General features: G+C 38.5%; 1 protein-coding gene across 7 annotated transcripts; it reads left to right on the top strand.

Annotated features, from left to right (window-relative positions):
* Positions 1-1,862: 1,862 nt before the first annotated feature.
* CNGA1 (cyclic nucleotide gated channel subunit alpha 1) lies at positions 1,863-20,118 on the top strand. 7 transcript variants are annotated; one of them, XM_042466480.1, is made up of 9 exons: positions 1,863-2,515; positions 3,071-3,227; positions 5,081-5,136; positions 5,257-5,316; positions 6,265-6,393; positions 8,438-8,539; positions 12,688-12,795; positions 14,829-14,935; positions 17,944-20,118. In XM_042466480.1, exons 5-9 carry the CDS (start codon positions 6,281-6,283, stop codon positions 19,338-19,340), a joined length of 1,827 nt encoding a protein of 608 aa, XP_042322414.1. In that variant the 5' UTR covers positions 1,863-2,515; positions 3,071-3,227; positions 5,081-5,136; positions 5,257-5,316; positions 6,265-6,280; the 3' UTR covers positions 19,341-20,118. The 7 variants fall into 7 exon arrangements, with proteins under 7 accessions (XP_042322414.1, XP_042322417.1, XP_042322416.1 ...); XM_042466483.1 differs by lacking the exon at positions 3,071-3,227; XM_042466482.1 differs by lacking the exon at positions 3,071-3,227 and having other exon boundaries at positions 5,241-5,316.
* The last annotated feature ends 741 nt before the right edge of the window (positions 20,119-20,859 follow it).

The following is a 20,859-nucleotide window of genomic DNA, read 5'->3' as shown; positions in this document are numbered from 1 at the left end:
TGTTTTGAATTCTTTTTTTAGTATTGTTTTTTAAAGTACAGTCGCCCCTCCTAATGCACGGATCTCAGATGCACACCTTTGAATCTATGTGGAGGGGCGACCTCTGCTATTTGCAATGGTGCGCGCATCCTTGTCGTGCACACAGCGGAACGCTCCGTTCAAGCCTATGGGGCTTGAATAAGCACTGGCCTCCATTTTCGCAGAGGAGTCCAAAATTGATCTCCTATGAAAACGGAGAGCCACCTGTATTTTTTGTGAGCTGCCTTGGGTCAAATTTAGGTGAAAGGCAGCATATAAAATAAAGACATAAATATACACCTAACAAAGTCATTGAGCTTAAAGCTGCAATTGTCGATGTGCTTATCTGGAGAAAAGCACCACTGAAATTAATGGGCTTTATGTCTGAGCAGACATGTAAATAAGAACACTGTTATGTATTTTAATCTTGGTCCTGTTTTATTGGATCTGAATTAAGTTGATCACTTCTGTTGGAGGCCTATAGTCATATGGCAAACTGCCTTTGCTGGCATATGTTAGAAATAGAGGTAGTCTATAAAAATTATTGGGCCTATAAACTAAGACAGCTGTGCTGGCAAACTGAAAAATAAAATGCTTGTTGTTTTTAATGGAACTGTAACAAAGGAAGATTGTTTTCTTTCATTTGCAATGATTCCTTCCTCTGTCTGTCAAGTAGCTCATATCTACTTAGAATGATAGACGCCTTTGTTTGTGCTATCAGTTCATAATACAAGACTGGGAAGTATACTAAACAAGATGTGAGCCAGCATGCTGTTGTAGTTTTGAGTGTTGGACTACAACTCTGGAGACCAGGGTTCGATTCCCAGCATGGCCACGTAAACCCACTGGGTGACCTGGGCAAGTCAGCCTCAGAGGATGGCAATAGCCAATCCTCTCTGAAGAAAGCTGCCAAGAAAACCCCATGATAGGATCACCTTAGGGCTTCCATAAGTCAGAATGGAAATGACTTGACACCAACATACACAAGAAAGGTTCTGTTTGATCATTAGACCAACGATCAATCTATTTCTGTATCTCATTTGCTAAAACGGCCAAAGACCAGTCTAGGAAGCTTGCCATTAGGACATGCAACTTTCCATGGCTACTGTCTCAGGGCATCTGAAATTCAGTAACAGAGGCACGAAACAGACTGCCCTAAAAGTCTGGGCTGGTGGCGGCCTGTTTTCCCATGGAGGGACATCACAGCAGCCAAATAGCGCAGCGTCCCGCCACCCCAAAAAGAACCCGTAAAAACCAGGTTCTTTTTTGGTTGCCGCACACCTGTCTCGAGTGCGCCATTGCTGCACTCGTGACATAAGCGACGCGCAGCAATATCTATATGCTGCGTGTCGTTTACATCAAGATGGTGGCCCCCGTGTGGATGGGAGGCCACCATTAGGCTGCCGCCCATACATCCTAGGGTTCCTGAGCATGTGGATGCTGCGCGCTCCAGAACCCAAATATTGGTGGCAGCATGGCGCTTTTGGACTGTCTGTCTTGGGCCAGAATGCACTGGACCATTTAGCCTCCCTGCTCAAAATGGAGTACCTTTTGGAATCCCTTCTGGAGAAGTGGAGGAATGAAGCACGGGGGCTTTCTTCCCCATGCACATCCTCCACTCTCCTTCTCCCTCGCTCCTCCTGGCCTCTGCTGCGTGCCCTCAGAGAGGGCTTTGCATTTCCCCAGTGCCACACATGCCGCAGTTTCGCCACCATGGACCTGCGGGATGCTTAGATACTACAGTATATCCGCCCATCAATCCTCTATTGGTCGTTTTTTTCTGCTGCTTTTAAAATGTCACAGTTTCTCCCCCTTCCTCCCCTTCCTCTTCCTCCCTTGTCCCCAGTTTACTTCAGTGTTGTAAACTGAGGTGCAGTACAGACTGCCTGAAAATGGCGGTCTGCAGGCGCCCATTTTAACTCCGGTGGAATGCCACAGCTGTTAGACTGCGCGACGTCCCTTCGGAGATAAAATAACCTGGTTTTTCCGGCTTCTTTTACTGGTGCCCGGGTTACGTCACAAGTGCGCCAGTGGCACACTCGTGATGTAATGCACATGCCATAACGCTATGTGTCCATTATGTGAACATGGCGGCAGCCGTGCAGATAGGACACCGCCATCAGGCTGCCGCCATAGTTGCTGTGCGGCCCAGGACCCTAGTATCACTGCTGCCATGATGATAATGAGGATGATAAGGCCATATAGTTCAGAACACCTGCTTTGTATGTACAGTGAATGGTTTGGATTTCAATTCTTGGCATCTTTGGCAAAGGCTGAAACAATTCCTGCCTAAAACCTTGGAAACTGTTGCTACACACCGTCGACATCACTGAGCTAGCTGGACTAATGATCTGACTCAGTACAGTATAAGTCATTGCTGTGATGACCGCAGCAATGGGAATAAATCACTGCTTCTGTTAACTATTAAAAACTGAAAACAAGCAGGATGCAAAATTAATTCTGGATCTCTGGGTATAAATCTTTAACTGGGAAGAAGGTAAGCAGTGTTTTGCTGCATGTGATTGAGACTGACAAACAGGAAATGAGAATAATAGAGACCCAGTCGTCTAGATATAATAGTTAAAAACTGGGGATTGGAGAAAAGAAATACGTGTTGTCTTAAATCTTTAAAATTATTTCTGCATATAAATGCAAATTATTTTGAAGAAGTGAAAAAACTGTGAAAAATTAGTTCAGGATATAAACATCTACATGGGTACGATGGTATAATTGGGAATTTATTTTCTTAGCATTACCATGTCCAGAGTAATGTTGGTGAGAATAGGGGAAGGCTAAGCCTCAGCAAACATTGCTGTTCTGGCAGCATCCATTAAGCATGTGCAGGTTTTTTGAAAATCCAGGGGAGAGAGTGCAAATCTCACATGAGGCACATGAGCAGCTGATCTTCAGTCTGAATACTGGCATTGGAACAGGCTTTAGAATGGAGAGTATATAAGGGAATCATATGCTACAATTACAGTCCTTCAAAACCTTTAGCACCTATCCAGAAGCATGGTGAAAAACTGGTGTTCTGTTTCCTGAAAATGTTTAGAAGCTTTCAAATGCTGACAGCCTTAATGAGATTAAAAGGAATTAGAAAATATCTGACTAAACAAGACACAAGAAGAGATTAAAGATGACCTGTTCAGAAATAATCTGGTGCTGTTGCTGTTCTTCTGGTTATCCATGATTATGTGCTTCAAATAAAGGTAAGATAAATATTATTATTGCCAAGAAGTTATGTGCCTCAAATAAAGGTAAGATAAATATTATTATTGCCAAGAAGTTAACAAGTCCTAGAAAAATATTTTCCTTTTGTATTGGTCATACTGTATTTGCCAGGATCTATGGATCAAGGCAGGAACATAAAATCTATATCTGCAGTGGAAAATGTCCTGTTTAAATCTTGAACTAAATACTTAGTACTTTAATCATTTTTTCCTTTTTCTATCAGTAGGGCTGATACACTTTCATGTGCACATACAGATATTGCTGCACCTGCTAAATAAACGTATGTGGATAGGAATTATGCATGCCGTACAACCCATGGGATTTAGGGTTTTATTTGTTCCTGAAGCAATGAGAGAATAAAAATAGGGAATGGTTTTGTTTTGTTTTGCTTTTTCCTTTTGAAGGGCTCAAATAGCACAATTGCGTAGTACTCCCAGACATTTAAGCTTCAGATATAATGGAACTGGAGTGAAAACATTTCTCAATTATCAAATAGCTCTTTTGGTGGAATTCTAATATTGGGTTGGGACCACAACTTTAATGCAATTAGTTGAGGCTCTCTTTCTCTCCAACCTTTCTTTTACACACACACCACTTGTCATTACTTCAAGAAGTAGTTTAGCTACCCACAGCAGCATGGAGGCATTACTGGGGGCAGAATAATTTTAGAGATGATAGCACATCGTGAAGTAAGGATATTTCAGGGTATTCTATCCCTGGGGCACCATTAGGTTGCTGTGGTAGAATAATGATTAGGATATTATTATTATTATTATTATTATTATTATATTACTGAGGGGTATGTGTGACAAAAATATGACAATGTTGCATTTCAAATGTAAAGCCATAAGTAGAAAGAATCATGGTTTTTTTCTGTCGTGCCTGCTAGAATTTTGCAAGTTCTTTGACATTGTTTTCCTTTGCTTCATCCTTTAGCTCCTTTGTGACATGCCCCCCTAAGCCTTTTCCTCAATTTATCCAAGGTTCTTATCAAAATCCATAATTTTGGCAGCCAAGCCTGCCCTCCACTTATACATGAAGTTGATTTATAGTTGAGTATGTATGGTAATCCTCTGTGCTCCCTTGTACTCTCTTATCCCACTTTTTCAGCTGCTTTTAAAATGTCCCAGTTTCTCTCTTCTTTCCCAGTTTTCCCCCTTTGTTCTCAGTTTACTTCAAGTGCTGCAACTGAATTGAAAGGGAAAAAGTAGACAGAGAAAAGAGGGAGTGAAATTGCCTTTTCCTGTAGACCCAGGCAAAAACAAATGGCTGCAGCTTCTTCTAGCTTGTGTTCTTCCTCATGAATGCCTTTTGCCACCAGACCTCAGTCTGATGTTGCTTGGCCGCACATCTGTTTTCATCTGTGAAATGTTGGAGGGTATAATGTGACAGACAGATAGTTGGTATTTGCTGCTTCAGAATGGTCCGAGCACAACACATTTGACAAAACTCATACATATTCATAATATTATAAAATACTCAGGTTGCCATCTTTTCCCTAATGGATACTAATGTTCTTAAAAATTGCATGCCAGTCAACTGATGTTCCTTCCCTTAATTCTAGGAGCGGAAGAGTCTTAAACCTGATGCATTTCCGCCTGGCAGACACTTGCTAAAATCATCGAGCTTCTTTTCAGGATAAAATTGTAGCTCCTGTAGATAATGGCAATACTGTAATTACTTTTATCAAGCCCAACTCTCAAACAGTATCATGTTTTTAAACTAGGCACACTTAGAATTATTGAATGCTACTTGTTATATCGTACATGCTCAGGGTACTTCTAAAGAGAAATTTGCTTGATTTTGGATTTTCCTTATGTGCCTGCTACAGTGTGAAGACTTAAAGGATTTCTTTCACCACAAAGAACAGCAGACTACATTTCCACGGTAAGCACAAGCAGGGACTATAATGCTATAATATTGCAACAGTAAAAGCAGCATTGTTTTTATTTTTGAGTTCGTTAATTTCCCTCAATTTGATTTGTTAATAGACATATCCTTTCCTAGGAAGCCAAAGAATTCATCACCCACACAGGATTCACTGCAGTATGGAATGAATGCAATGAGGTTGGTAATTTATTGTTTATGTCATTCAATTTTGTTTAAAAAGCATGAGTGAATGGAGTGGTGGGTTATTAATGGATGGATGTCTGACTAGGAATGCTAAATGGAATGAAAGGAGTGGCTAATATTGAAATGTGGTTGCACTGAAGATGCCATAATGATTTCCAGGGAGAAAAACATCTAAACTCTGCATAATAAAATGAGGAGCTATGTGAATTTATTTTGCTATATATTGTGTAACCCCCTCCTCCATTATGCTGGTAACCTGTTGTGAACATGAAGCAATTTCCATGACTAAACTAAGAGAAATAACTGTGTTTTTTTCCTACATGTAGACTGATGAATGGCAGATGAAACAGATCTCTGACATTTTGTTATGATCCAACAAGTAGCAGAATCATATCTATACCTATTTTGAAATAAATCCCATGGTGTACAGCTGCAATCCTGTGAACACTTACCTGGAGATAAGCTCCATTGAATACAGTAGGATTTCCATATGAGCAAGTATTTAACATAATAAAGGATGGCTTTCTAAGTCCCATTTATTTTAATGGAATTTAAATATGATTAAGTTTGGCTAAGTCCATATGCAAAATATGTTTGTTCCTATTTTTTCTTATATCTGTACTATGTACTATTTCATACATTTCACTTGATACAACCAGGAAACACATGGTGATTCAACCTCACTTTTACTATATATTTCTATTCAGAAATAAGCCCCCCTGAATTCGATGGGGCTTATTTCCCAGAAGAGTATGTACAGGATTGAAGCTTTAAAATACTGTACTTTAAGACCCCATTGGTTGAATTGTTTGGATTTCTTCTCTTGAAGTCTTAATGTGACATGTTTGCTTCATCCCCACCAACTTAGTTGTAATTCTGGGTCTTATGTTTAAAGTCCTTTTATCTGCTCTGATCAAAAACATTTTCCTCACTGTTTCCCAGATAATAGATTTCAGTTATGACCACAAAAATAGGGGTGACTGAAACCCACCATGCAAGTTCAAATATTCACAACTTGGCTCTCCAGCACAGAAGTGAAAGTACTGAAAGAGTAAAAGATGGTAAAAACAGGTAAAGAATGTGAATAACCATTTTCTGTTGAGGATCTGTACTTGAATGATAGGAATGGTTTTTAATGCCTTGCATGTTCTTCACTATATTGTTATCATATGTCACAGTTCAGTTAAACATATATGTACTTAATTATTTCTATGAAAACAAATCCCAGTAACAGGATGTACCCATCTTTAACTCTCTCATTGAAACCAGAAAGTGTAAATACTTAACTTTGGGGTGAATCTGACCATTACTTTGCACCATTTCCAGTTGCCCGACTACCCACATGTGGGCTGGCTTCCAGGCATTTGGGGAGTATGGTGGTTACACGCCACAAGCCCCCAATACTCTGGGTAGCTGCCAGGGTGCTGCAGAAGAGCCACTAAAGTTGAAAACTGCTCCTTTTTTGACTGGTGCCACAGTGGATTGGGGCCACAGCATGTGGCTGCCACAGCCCCAATCCAACTTTGTCAAAGAAGCCTGTTTTGTCCCTTTGTGTGGATTATGATCATTATTAGCCTGAACTATGTTTTTTCACTTACACGTATCTCCATATGGCTGAATGTGTGTTGAAGATGTTTAACTGAGTGATTGTTCTTGTTGACAAAATACATATCCAGCAAACATAAACTACAATCCTATGCATACTTGCTTGATTGTAAATCCCACAGAAGCATGGAATTGCACTGTACTGCACAACACAGACAACACTGTCTGTTGAAATGAATATGTTTAAACATGTTTCACTTTGTCACTTTGGATGTGGTATTTTATTTGGAGATATGCATTTTATTTGCGGATTTTGTTTTCTTGCTTTCATATGAAGATTCTTGTTGAACTTGTTAAGAGAACAAAATTTTATTACTTGATCTGAAATGGGATATAAATTTTAATTATTTAGTGTGTGGGGAAATTGTTTATAGTAGCTTACAACTGAAAAATAAAACCTCTCTGTAGTTTGTAATATATTACCTAAAATAACACTACCAAAGACAGAGTAAATCATGGTTAAATAAAAATGCGTCATCAATTTTGCCTCCCATTAAAGCCAATGGCTTTTCATAGGTTAGGATGGATTGTGGAAGTGTATACCTTTTCAAATGAGGGGCTGAACAAACAGGCAAGGCTGAGCCTGTGCTTTCTTGGCCCAGGGCCCAACCTAGATTAGTCCCTGGGCTAGCATGAGGACATGTTCATGCATGTTCAGCATGGGATTTTTGAGGCAGATGTTGTTTACCTTGCCAGTTAAAGGCAGGCACACACAGCTACAGTAGGATCATAGGATTATAGAGTTGGAAGAGGCCTGTAGGCTATCAGGTCCAATCCCTTGCTCAGTGCAAGACCTCCAGTTAGTGGCTAAGGATCACCAGCTAGAATCCCATACCTTCCCAGTTCATGTTTTTATTACATTAACAGTAGACGCACTGCTGCATCCTGACATCAAACATCTGTGTTTCTCTAGCCTTTCTTTACCATTCGCCCAACAATGATAGTGCTAAAAAAACATTTCCAAGTAAATGGAAGAAAAGGAGGAAATTGGTGGGGGCAGGGGGGAATAAAAAAACTTCGTAAAAAGAAGCTTCTTTATTAGAAGCTTAACTGAGGGCTTGTCTACAATTAAAATACATTCCAATTGCATAGACTGCACTCCGGCCACACTCAGGTTTCGGACAAATTCAGGCTTTTTGCTAGGCCCCCTCCCCCCCAAAAGAACCCTTCATAAACTCAGCTGAAAAAGGATTAATGGGTTTTACTGGAGTATCTGTGAATATCAATAAGGATGTGCATTATCAAATGTATGGCTGTCTATCCTACTTCGCATGGACTCACATGGAAGTGCATTTTCAGCAGAGGGAGGACAAATAAATGTGAAGTTGTGCAGAAGGGTGATGGCAAATGTGTGTGGATGCGAACGTGTAAAAATCTGCAGCAATTCGCATAATACACTTATGTATATAGGCTAGCACTGAAGTACATCTGTACATAATAGAACTTCTTTTGAAAAAGTTGTTCATTTATTTTTATTCTAATGTCTATATAATAGTAATCCCTTTTCCAGTAAATCTGATGGTGAAAGAGAAAAAGCCACAGTGGAAAAGGTAAATAAGGAAAACCAGAAGACAAATAAAGGTACACCTGAGAAGAAAAATAAGGAGGAGAAGTAAGTATTCTTAATTTAGGGTTAAATGCTTCCATCTAACACCATGAAATATATTGAGGCAGAGTCATATGTTACCACTGTAGTATAGGTTGGATTACATCTTTCACAAACCTCACAACACAGTCACAATGTCAATATATAGGAATGTGTATCTTGAGGAGATGACATGCTTATAGTGTGCATGTGTGAGTGGGTGGGTGGGTGTTCAGGTAGGAGTTCTAGCAAAAGAAGTAACCATATAATTTTTACATGATTCCTAGATGATGGGATCAAAAATTGGGGACCAATTCTGGCCTTGAAGGAATACTGTTTTACTCTCCAAGAGATGCATGGAAACTGGTGACTACTGCTAAGCCAGTGATCTTTTTTTAACAGGCTGAATATTATCATGACTTTCTATTAATCATCCTTTCTCAAAATGGTCTTCCATTAAAACCAATTGCTGACTAAGGATGTTTATTGATATTACTAATTTGTTTTAGGACTTTATTACATTGCTGACCACACATGTTTGTTAATATTACTAATTTGTTGTAGGACTTTATTACATATGCGTGACATCAATGCATACATATATTGTCAAATCCAAAGAGGGCAAAGATATTTTAGAACCCGCAAATTATCGTCCAATTTCATTACTAAATAACGACTACAAAATATTCACCACTATATTGGCAAACCGTCTAAAGTACTGTTTAAAAGACTTAATTGATAATGACCAAAGGGGATTTCTACCGAACAGATTTATGAGGGATAATTCGAGAATTTTATTAGATATAATAGAATATTATGAAAGGCACAATGACAACAATTAGGACTTTTATTTATAGACTGAGAAAAAACATTTGACTCAGTTAATTGGCATACCCTGATTGAGGTGCTAATGAAAATTCAAGTAGGCCCAAACTTTATCAATTGGATAGAAAAAATATACATGAACCAAAGAGCTCAAATTAGAATAAATGGTGAGAAAACCAAATTTATTAACATAGAAAGAGGCACCAGACAAGGATGTCCTTTATCCCCGCTTTTGTTTCTATTAATAATAGAGCTTCTGATAAGAGAAATCAAAACAAATGATCAAATAAAAGGTATTAAGATTAAGAACCAACAATATAAGATAAGAGCCTTTGCACACAACTTAATTCTTTCGCTGGATGATCCCCTTGGAAGTATTGAACTAGTAGTAGAAACTCTTGAAAAGTTCGGCTTAATGACGAGTTGTAAAATTAATAAAACAAAATCTGCTATCCTAACAAAAAATATGGAAGAAAAAGACCGAAAACAACTGGAAAATAAATCAGGTATTAAAATCGAAAAAAAAGTGAAATATTTAGGTATCTACATCTCAAGTAAAACAAATAATTTGTATGAAGACAACTACAAAAAAACTTGGGCTAAAATTAAACAAGATCTATTACAATGGAACAAATTAAGCCTCTCATTAATGGGTAGGATTGCCTGTATTAAAATGATGGTATTACCGAAATTATTGTTCTTATTTCAAATGATCCCTATTATCATAACGGATAAGCCTTTTAAAGACTGGGATAAAGACCTGACACAATTCATTTGGAAAGGGAGGAAACCTAGGATTAAATATAAAATAATGCAAGACTCTAAAGAAAGAGGAGGCTTAAGTTTACCAAATTTTAAATTGTATTTTGAAGCTTGTAGTTTAATTTGGCTTAAAGATTGGATAGAATTAGAAAATCCGAAAGTGCTTGAAATTGAAAGTGACGGAAATGCTTTTGGATGGCATGCTTATCTAATTTATGAGAAAGACAAATCAAATAGATCATTTAAATTACATGTGATTAGAAAATCCCTTATAAGAATTTGGAACAAATACAAATCAAGAATAGCTCAAAATATAGAAGGATGGGTATCCCCACACGAGGCGTTTTACAGGAAAGAAATGATTGGGGATATCAAATGGTACAAATATAAGGATCTATTGGAAATAAATAAAGGGGAAATTAATTTAAAACCAAGGGAAAAATTAAACGAGGAAGGTTGGAAAATTAATTGGTTCGCATATAACCAAATTATGTTGAGGTACAAAGAAGATCTTAAGATTCATAAAATAGAATTAACTCAAGGGAATTCAGAACTAGGTAAATTACTACTAGCTGACAACTCAAAACTAATTGGGAAAATATACAAAATCTTATTGTCGTACGAGATGGAACAGGAGGTAGTGAAAGAAGATATGATCAAGTGGGCTAAAGAAATAGGTCATACAATAGAGATGCATCAATGGGAGAAAACTTGGAAAAACAATTATGAACTTACTGTTTCCCAGAATCTAAGAGAGAACTTTTATAAAATGTTCTTTCATTGGTATATGACTCCAGCTAAAATGGCAAAAATTTATAAATATAACAATAACTTATGCTGGAAATGTAAAACAGAAATTGGAACCTTTTACCACTGTTGGTGGTCATGCAAAGAAGCTAAAAAATATTGGAAAATGATTAATAATCAAATTGTACTTATAATGGGGAAGAAAATACAAATGAGACCTGTGACCTTTCTGTTGGGCATTTTTGATGACGATATAAAAGGGAAGGAAAGGAAAACCCTGTATTATCTGGTTACTCTTGCGCGATTGTGTTTTGCTCAAAAGTGGAAAAGCAACAATTGCCCAGGAATAGAAGAATAGATACTTAAATTATACGAAGCTGTGATGATGGATAGATTAACTCAAGCAATAAGAAACGAGGACAAGAAACAGACGTAGGATGAATGGATGATGGTAATTAAATACATAGAGGCAAGATGGGGAGATGTAGCTGTAGTATCATTTAAATAGATGGGATAGAGAACTCAGTCAACTTCATGGTTTGTACATAATGGTTCTTATTTTAGAACTAAAGGGAAACAGGATCCACTAATATAATAGAGAAATTTGGAAAGTCAAATAACATGATGATCTATAATATGAAGAAGGTAGGAGGAAGTCAATAGATGTATGTGTCCAAGAGTGAAAGGGAAGGATAAATGAGAGTAAAGGTGTTGATAGAAGAGATGTATAAGGAAGATAACGAGAGATATTAAAAGAATATTGTAAGTGTGAAGGTAAGAGAAAGTTGTTAGTTAGAAGGTATTTAAGGAAGAAGAAAGAAGAGTAGGGGACAGGGAGTAAGATAGGAAGGCTGAGGAAGAAGAAATCATTTAAAGAAGGAATTAGAAAGATAGGTCAGAAGATAAAGGGAGGGTAGGTTAGTAGATAAGATAAAGACAAGACAATGGATGGGCACAGCAAATATTAAACATTAAATAATGAAATAAATATTATATACGTATACTTACCTATATTTGATTTCTTAGTAATAGGTAGGATTTTATGTGTTGTTAGTTTGTGTATTTTAATGTGTATTTGATTGTGTATTTGAATGTGGGTGTATGGATATTGGTATAAGTCAGTATTTGTACTGTTGTATATATATTTTAACCAATAAAATTTTTTTAAAAAATTCCATTTAGAGAATTTATAATTGAAGAGACGTATGAATGGCAGTACCTTTTCTCAAGAGAGACAATGGTTCCATCTGTATTGCAGAAATAATTCAGTTGGACACCACTTTAACTGCTATTGCTGAATGCTATAGAATCCTGGGTTTTGTAGTTTGTTGTGGCACCAGCGCTGTCTGATAGAGAAGGTTAATGTCTCACAAAATTACAAATCCCAGAATTCCATAGCATTGAACCATGACAGCTAAAGTGGTGTCAAACTAGATTCTGTTTGCAGTGTGGATACAGCCAATGTGTTTATGGCTTCAACAAGAAGTGCAACAGGCAGTTCATATACTGAAGTTTACTCTATAAAAACACAGTGATAAATTTGTTAGACTTTAGTGTGTCACAGAATTCATTTTCATTACAGCAAACTAATGTATGAAATTTCTTATACTGGCCAAGTTGATGTTGGCTCACTGGTAAACACAAAGAGCAAAAGTACACTAATATTCTGTTCAGTATATTTATTAATATCTACAGCATATGGCACTAAGTTAAGTCAATTGGTTGCAGTGGAATAGTTAAACACATCGCATTGTACAAAGTGCTGCTGGATTTTATTCATGATGGCCATATTGTACCAGTTTCTCGATAACATCATTTCCCCCCTTCTCTTCACTCTTTAGGGAGAAGAAGGAGATATTTGTCATCGATCCGTCAGGAAACTTATATTACAATTGGCTGTTTTGCATCACATTGCCTGTCATGTACAACTGGACAATGATCATTGCTAGGTATTGTAAAATAACATTATTGGATGGCATATTGGTTCATAATAGATATATCAGTTTGTCTGTTAAATAGAAAGAAAAATAAAAGGAAATTAAGAGCCTTTCAAGAATAAAATAAAAGTTGTTGTATATAAAGATGAAACCATGGCTTGTTGAAACTGGATGTAATTTTCACTAGCTAACCAATATAGTATTTTAAAAGTGCAATCCTATGCCTATCTTAAAAAAAAAAAATAAGCCTATTAATTTTAGTGAGGATTTAAACCAGGAAAGTAGGTTACACATAGAATTGTGGCTTGAGAAACTGAGCTGTGAACTAGGCAATGCCCAGCTCAAATGGAACAATCATCAATAACTCATCTAGTGAACTTATGCAAACCACAATCTCTCTACTTCAGTGCTGTTCCCCCTCCAGTGTGTAATACAGCTAGGATAGCTACTTTCCTTGCAAGTAATTATTATTACTATAATGTATGTAAAGCACATGGAATGTTCAGGAAATGCTATGTATAAATTTGTCAATGATAAAGGTGATTTGTAGGCAAGATAGATATTTTTCAGTCCTGTCCTGAATTTCATTTTGGTTTGGCAAGAAAGCTTGTATGTGGCTTGAAAATGTTTATGTAAGTCAGTTTGGTAGCAAAGAGATAATCTGATTGCTTCATCATTAATTTAATTACTCTTTATCAGCACAATAAGATTCAATTATCTTTAAAATGTATGTACAGATAAGAAAACTAAACAACTTTTCAAATGTGGAGCCTCATCGCATGAGAAACAAAAGCCGAAATGGAGTGGGAGAACAGGGGCTTCCTCTGTTCCTCACCACATGCTGTCGTAGCACTTCTATTCCTTCCTGAGAGAGACAGTTATAACGGAGAGACAGTGAAATGGATTTTCCCAGTCATAAAAGGCACATTTTTATGATCATTTCCCTTGGGAGGGAGACCAGAAGTGCTACAATGGCAGGCAGAGAGGCATAGAGAAAGCTGCTACTCTCCTGCTCTTTGGCTTTCTTTTTTCATGCAATAAGACAGTGGGTCTCAGGAATATTTTAACCCATTCTGGCAGCACTTAGTTTTTCAACCTCATAAAATTTTTCTTGCATTATGCCCTTAGTGAAGTGGTGACATTAAGCTTCCACTGGGAGCTCATACCATGTATGAAGGCAGCACTGCAAATGTTGAAAAGCATCTTGAGCACTGGTTTACGCAGTTCTGATCTGAGTTTGTGATGAAAACTTTGTGGTGGACAAAATGAGAATTGAAGGTTACTTGGGACATAGGAAAAACACACTTTGGGGAAATAAATAATTGAATTGTAGCGTTAGAAGGGGGCATTGCAGTCAATCTAGTCAAGCCCCCTATTCAGTGCAGGAAATCCAGAGTTAAAGCGTTCTCAATAGATGGCTGTCCAGACACTGCTCGAAAAATCTGACAATGAACAGCCTGCTCATCAACCCAGTAATTGTTTGCATTATTGATCTTACTGTCAAAAATATTTTCCTATTGTTCAGCAGTAATTTGTTCTCTTACAATTTAAGCCCAGGGTTATCATATTTTGAAAACCAATAATGCTCAGCTTTCAATTTTTTTCATCATAGGATCTTTTTGCCATACTACTGACCATTTTTGTTGTCTTCCTGTGGTCTTGTGCCCATTTGTCTATATCCTTAAGTGAAATGTCACCATCCCTCAATCTCACAGAGATGGAGATCACTTCTGAAAGTACATTTCCATAGGGCATGAATCCAATGGCTTGTATCCTTAACTGTAAAGAATTCAAATACATATTAGTCTGGGAAATCTGTATGCAAAGGGATTTTGTACCACATATGGAAGTACTGTAACTGAAAGACAGAAGTTGGTAACATGAGCTTTTATACACTTGTCTACTTCACATGCATCTGTGGTAGCAGATTCATGTCTACAAAAGCTCAAGCTAGAAACTTCTCTTTTTCAGTTAGAAAGGTGCTACATTGTGAATAATGACCAAATGGTTCATTTTAAATTCTGCTTGTGTTTTTTCTTATTCAGAGCCTGTTTCGATGAACTTCAGAGCAACAATTTACAAATGTGGTTCATTTTTGATTATATATCAGATGTTATCTATGTTGCTGACATGTTTGTACGAACCAGGACAGGTAAGCATATATTTTTTAAATCATCTTGTCAGTACATTTTTATTTGTACTGAGCATTTTAAAAAGCACTTTAAAAAACCATTGAGAAAACAAATATAATCTTGCAAAACTTTGTGTAGATAGGAATATGTAAATTATTAGAAATATCTTTGCCAAATATGTTTTTTCAATACAGTTACTTAATTATAAAGAGCTGATATTCTGAATGGTTTCCTATCTAGCCATGAAACCTTACCAAAGATATAACCATGATAAATTTATCATCACCCTCTGTGTGGACTTTTCCCACCATGCAAATGTGATGGACTATAACTCTTATTACCCTCAGTTGGTATGACCTTTGGCCATGCTAGCTGGGAATGATAATCTAACACATCTGGGGAGAGGCCACTAGGTTGGGGAAACAGCAGTAGCAAGATAGTACAGTAATAGCAAGTACATTCCTATACCATTTATCAGCGCACTTAAGCACTCCCTAAGCAGTTTACAATGTGTAAGCTAATTGCCCCCAACAAGCTGGGTACTCTATTTATTTATTAACTGAATAAAATGCTCAGCCAATAAAAAGATTAATCTGACCTTAAAACTGAACAGGATGATGCTAAGTAGAATCTCTGGAAGGGAGATTTCTATAAATTCCTTGAAACGTCAGATCTGGCTACAGTGACACATGCCTTGATTATATCCCATTTGGACTACTGTAACACACTCTACATAAGGCTGCCTATGGAAACTGTTCGGAAACTTCAGCGTGTGCAAAATGCCGCAGCCAGAATGCTGACTGGGGCCAGTTACAGGGAGCATATAACTCCCTTGTTAACAGCTTCACTAGCTACCGGTTTGTTTCCAGGCACAATTCAAAGTTCTGGCCATGACCTATAAAGCCCTACATGGTTTAGATCTAGATTATGTGAGAAACCATGGTGCTTTCTGCACCGCCATTTGGGACGTCCTCTGGACGTCCCATTTTAAAAAAGGGGCTTCTCTTTTAGACGCCCCTGGGCCTAGTACGGACTCCATCCGTACAAGATGGCGCCGGCCCTTCTACATGGCTGGCGCCATCTTTGCGTATCGGACGCTGAGCGTCCGTACGGGTCGCGCCGCTTGTGACGTAGCGAGCGCGCCCCTGGCGCCTCGCTACGTCGCAAACGCGACGGAAAAAGAGGCTCCATTTTGGAGCTTCTTTTTCGGTCCGCGCGGGAGTTGGGCCGTGTGAAGGCTCCGGCTCCCCCGCGGACCTACTGGTGGCGGCGGCAGACCGCCGCAAAGCGGCGGTCTGTACCCCGCCCATATCTCCCCATATGAAACTGCTAGAGCCCTAAGATCTTCCGGGGAAGGGTTTCTCTCGGCCCTGCCATCATCACAGGCTCACCTGGTGAAGACACGAGAGAGCCTTCTTGGTGGCTGCACCTGCCCTCTGGAATGCCCTTCCACGAGAAGCAAAGCTGGCCCCCTCCCTGCTTGTCTTTCTCTGGCAAGCAAAAACAGCTTTATTTAGGCAGGGTTTTGATGTACTAATCATGGGGTGGCTTGAGTGTTTGTTATATAGGGTGGGTATCATGGTTTTAGTGTGGTTTTAATGCCTGTAATTTTATACTGTTTTAGATTATATTTTTAATTGCTTTATTGTAATATGTTTTTAGAATTTTTATTTGTGAGCCTCCTTGGATCCCTTTCAGGGATAAAGGTGGGATAGAAATCGAATAAATAAATAAATGGGTTCAGTCACTAAAAGGTTTTTGATCACCACCCATCTCATATGTGAGCTGTTTCACTGAAAAACAGAGCATCTTTCAGGTAGTCAAATATTTATGTACTTTAGCTCTTACTATGGAAGTTCAACTAGAATAAAACTGTGGCATTCTATCCAATTCTGTAGAGATGGCAGGGGTGAAAAGAACTTGTAGAACATTACATGTCCTTGATTTACTATGCCTATCTGCCTGGTGAGATGGCCACCCATCAGAGTTTATGAGAATTGTAGTTTAACAGCTTCTGGAGGGCCCAAAAGTTCCTTGCTGCTTGTGTATGGAGTTTGGAAAGCATGTGAAACACGTGGTTTAATACAGGAAGGAATCTCTTTTCCAGTAAATGAAAGAAATGAGTAGAAGAGGAAGCATTTGAACTGGTTACTAGTTCATGCTGAAGGAAACCACAATTTGTTGGGCAAATGTGTTCTTGACACTACATCCTGTGCCAAGAGACCATGGTTTGTTTGGTCATTTGAATGGGCCTTTTTTCTCTGCCTGTCTATTTTAATATTTTTCTAGGAATAAAAATGAAGGCACCATGTATGCCATCCAAATATTCTTGGAATAAAAATATAATAATATTAAAGTATAAAAATATTAAACAGTTTACCTGTACAAACCTTCATATTACAGATAAGAGGAAGAATTCAGATTTTTTTAAACAGAAAGTGAAATTTCATTGATGTATTATGAAAACATTTGGTAAATTCAGGTGCTCACTTAACATATACTTCCATTTCCCTGCTTCATGATATTTTTAATAAGACGTGGAACTAAAAATATACTAAGCATTTCCACCACTTGAAAGGTGTCCAGTTCATCAAATAGTTTAAAATGGCCACGATGACTGTAGAGTGACAGATCTTTGATCTCAGTTTACTTGCTATGGCTTCATCCTATGGAAACACAAAACAATACACGATTTAAGTAGAATTCTTTGCTAGAGAGCTCCACTGTGGTAGTTGATGGGAAAGGACTAGAGCCCCCAAATTTTCAACAAACTACAATCTGAGGATTTTGTAGGATGGAGTCATAACTTAAAAATAATAATTGTAAGCTGCTCTGATAGCCTTTAGGGCTGAAGGGCAGGTATAAGTAGTCTAATAAATAAATAAATGAAATAACAGTTAAAGTGGTACCAAACTGCTATAATTCAGTAGTATACATGCACTCTATATCTGTACTTGCTTTTTGTCACACCAGTTAAAATTTAACAAAGGAAAATATCAGGAAGTCTTTTTTTTACACTTTATTTTAGGGTACCTGGAACAAGGTTTGTTGGTGAAAGAAGAAATTAAACTTAAGAAAAGATATAAAGGAACAGTTCAATTTAAATTAGATGTACTTTCCATCATACCAACTGATCTGCTTTATTTCAAATTAGGGTTGAACTACCCAGAAATACGAATAAACAGATTACTTAGAATATCTCGTTTGTTTGAATTCTTCCAGCAAACAGAAACAAGAACAAGCTACCCAAATATCTTCAGGATCTCTAATCTTGTCATGTATATTATAATTATTATACATTGGAATGCATGTATCTACTTCTCAATCTCTAAAGCCATTGGCTTCGGTACAGACACATGGGTCTATCCCAACATTACTCATCCTGAATTTGGCCGGCTTGCTAGAAAATATGTATATAGTCTCTACTGGTCAACACTGACTCTGACAACTATTGGTGAAACGCCTCCTCCTGTGAGAGATGTAGAATATTTATTTGTTGTTGTTGACTTCTTAGTTGGTGTATTAATTTTTGCTACTATTGTTGGTAATATTGGTTCTATGATCTCTAACATGAATGCCGCCAGAGAAGAATTTCAAGCAAGGATTGATGCTATCAAGCAGTACATGCAGTTTCGGAACGTGAGCAAAGACTTAGAAAAAAGAGTTATCAAGTGGTTTGATTATCTGTGGACAAATAAGAAGGCAGTGGATGAAAGAAAAGTCTTGAAGTTTCTTCCAGATAAATTACGAGCAGAAATTGCCATTAATGTTCATCTGGAAACATTAAGGAAAGTCCAAATTTTTGCAGATTGTGAAGCTGGTCTGTTGGTTGAACTAGTCTTAAAACTACAGCCTCAGGTATACAGTCCTGGAGATTATGTCTGCCGGAAAGGTGACATTGGGCGAGAAATGTACATTATCAAAGAAGGCAAACTTGCAGTGGTAGCTGACGACGGAGTCACTCAGTTTGTGGTACTAAGTGATGGAAGCTATTTTGGTGAGATCAGCATTCTTAACATTAAAGGTAGCAAAGCCGGAAATCGGAGGACAGCCAACATTAGAAGTATTGGCTATTCAGATTTGTTTTGTCTGTATAAAGATGATCTAATGGAGGCTCTAACAGAATATCCAGATGCAAAAGCCATGCTGGAAGAGAAGGGAAAACAAATCCTTATGAAAGATGGATTACTTGACTTAGAAGCTGCAAGCGGAGGAAGAGATCCTAAAGATATAGAGGAAAAAGTTAACCACATAGAAATAATGCTAGATAATTTACAGGTAAGATTTGCCAGGCTCTTAGCTGAATATGATGCTGCCCAGCAAAAGCTGAAAACAAGGCTAACAGAAGTTGAGAACATCCTGAAACCACCTATGGACTTTGATTTCTCAAATTTAGAAGAAGCTGAAATAGTTCCTGGTCAGTAAAGAATGAATAAAAACAGAAATGTACATATTCTGAGCCAAATTATAAGCTGATAAATAATAATTGGTAAATATGTGGATTGGACTTGGATTGTGTTTATAACATCCAGTTTCTATCTTTAAAGCCAACCAGATATAGTTATATGAACTTACATTGTATTGCTATTCATAGGGTTCCCAATTCAGGATTGTCCCAGGCCCAGAAGTTTCTGGACCAAAACCTGAGACCTAGGAATGGTCTCTGGTGATATTATGTGCTGTGCATTATGTACTGCCAGCTTGTTGTTCAGTCACAGAGGGGTGGGGAGTGGGGGAGAGGAAAAGAGAGAAAGAGAGACAGAATATATTTCACTGTTTAGAAATTAAGAGAGAAATCTTAGCTAAAGGGGCTGTTTGCACATAGCCCTTTCCTCCTGTCTAGAGCTAAGCCTACCAAAGCAGGAGAATTTGTACCATTGGGGTGAAACACATAGGCCAAATAAAGTAGTTTCAAACTACTTTAAAGCTGGGGCATTTAGATGACGCACACCTCCAAAGCAGGCAGAAACTGGATTGAAGCCATGTTCTGGGACTAAAAACTGGAACAAAAAGTTCTCATGATATTCCGATTTAACCTGGAAAATGCACACCTGCGACCCTGCATATAAACGCCCCAATGCAAGAGTGGTTTTGAAGGAGCGATCCATCCTAACCCTAACCCTAAAGCTGAATATAAACACACCGGTGCAGGTCTGCATTTAAAAAAAGGATGGAGCATACCCAAGCGGTCAGGGTGGCAATGCAAAAAAGTGAAATTGTGGCGGGTTACAAACCGCCATATAGAAGGGGCGGTGCTTCCGCACCCCCCTAACCCTAGTATGCGCTCCACGTGCACAAAATGGCGGCGGCCGTTCCACACGGCCACCGCCATCTTGACGTAGTGGACGCGTTGCGTCTGCACATCGTGCCCCAGAAATGACGCCGCGAGCGTGCGACTAGCGCCTCGTGTCTCTTCCGGAGTGTCATGCCCAGCCTGGAAGATGGCTTGGAGGACTCAGAGGATGAGCTAGAGCCTCTGGGATCTGAACCTATAATGGAGGAGCCAGAGCCCCAGGGGCTTGAACCTGTAATGGAGGAGCCAGAGGCTGGTCCTAGTTCTGCTGGAGCAGAGTCTATGGCCCCTCCAGAGGTTCAGCAGTCAAGTTTGCCTGGTGCCGAGGCTGTGGACATGGAGGAGGATCTGGGCAGCGTGCCTACCTTCAATGAGCGTCGAGCAGAAAGAGAGGGCCTTCGAAGATCTCGGAGACTTTATCAGAAGCGTCTTCGTAATCAGGCACAGCTGAAGGCCAGCTCCTTGCCTTCTTAAGCACCTGGAGCATGTGTGGTTCTTTGCCAGTGGATATCTGACTCTTTTAGAGGAAAGACTCTGTCTCTGGCTCCTTGGCTTCTTGTCTTGACTACCCGGAAACTTGACCTTGGACTGCTTTATCTACCTGCCTATCTGTTACCCTGAACCTCGGACCGTCTGACAATTCTTCTGGTA

Source organism: Sceloporus undulatus, chromosome 5 (genome assembly GCF_019175285.1).
Source record: "Sceloporus undulatus isolate JIND9_A2432 ecotype Alabama chromosome 5, SceUnd_v1.1, whole genome shotgun sequence".
NCBI lineage: Eukaryota > Metazoa > Chordata > Lepidosauria > Squamata > Phrynosomatidae > Sceloporus > Sceloporus undulatus.
This window is presented reverse-complemented; position numbering and strand designations above follow the sequence as displayed.

What these genes read in the sequence shown, in the direction of transcription:
- CNGA1 (XM_042466483.1), top strand. Translation starts at nt 6,281, where the DNA reads ATGACCACAAAAATAGGGGTGACTGAAACCCACCATGCAAGTTCAAAT. An exon ending in GTAAAAGATGGTAAAAACAG is followed by an intron (nt 6,394 to 8,437) that starts GTAAAGAATGTG and finishes TCCCTTTTCCAG; the next exon opens with TAAATCTGATGGTGAAAGAG. An exon ending in GTTTGTACGAACCAGGACAG is followed by an intron (nt 14,936 to 17,943) that starts GTAAGCATATAT and finishes ACTTTATTTTAG; the next exon opens with GGTACCTGGAACAAGGTTTG.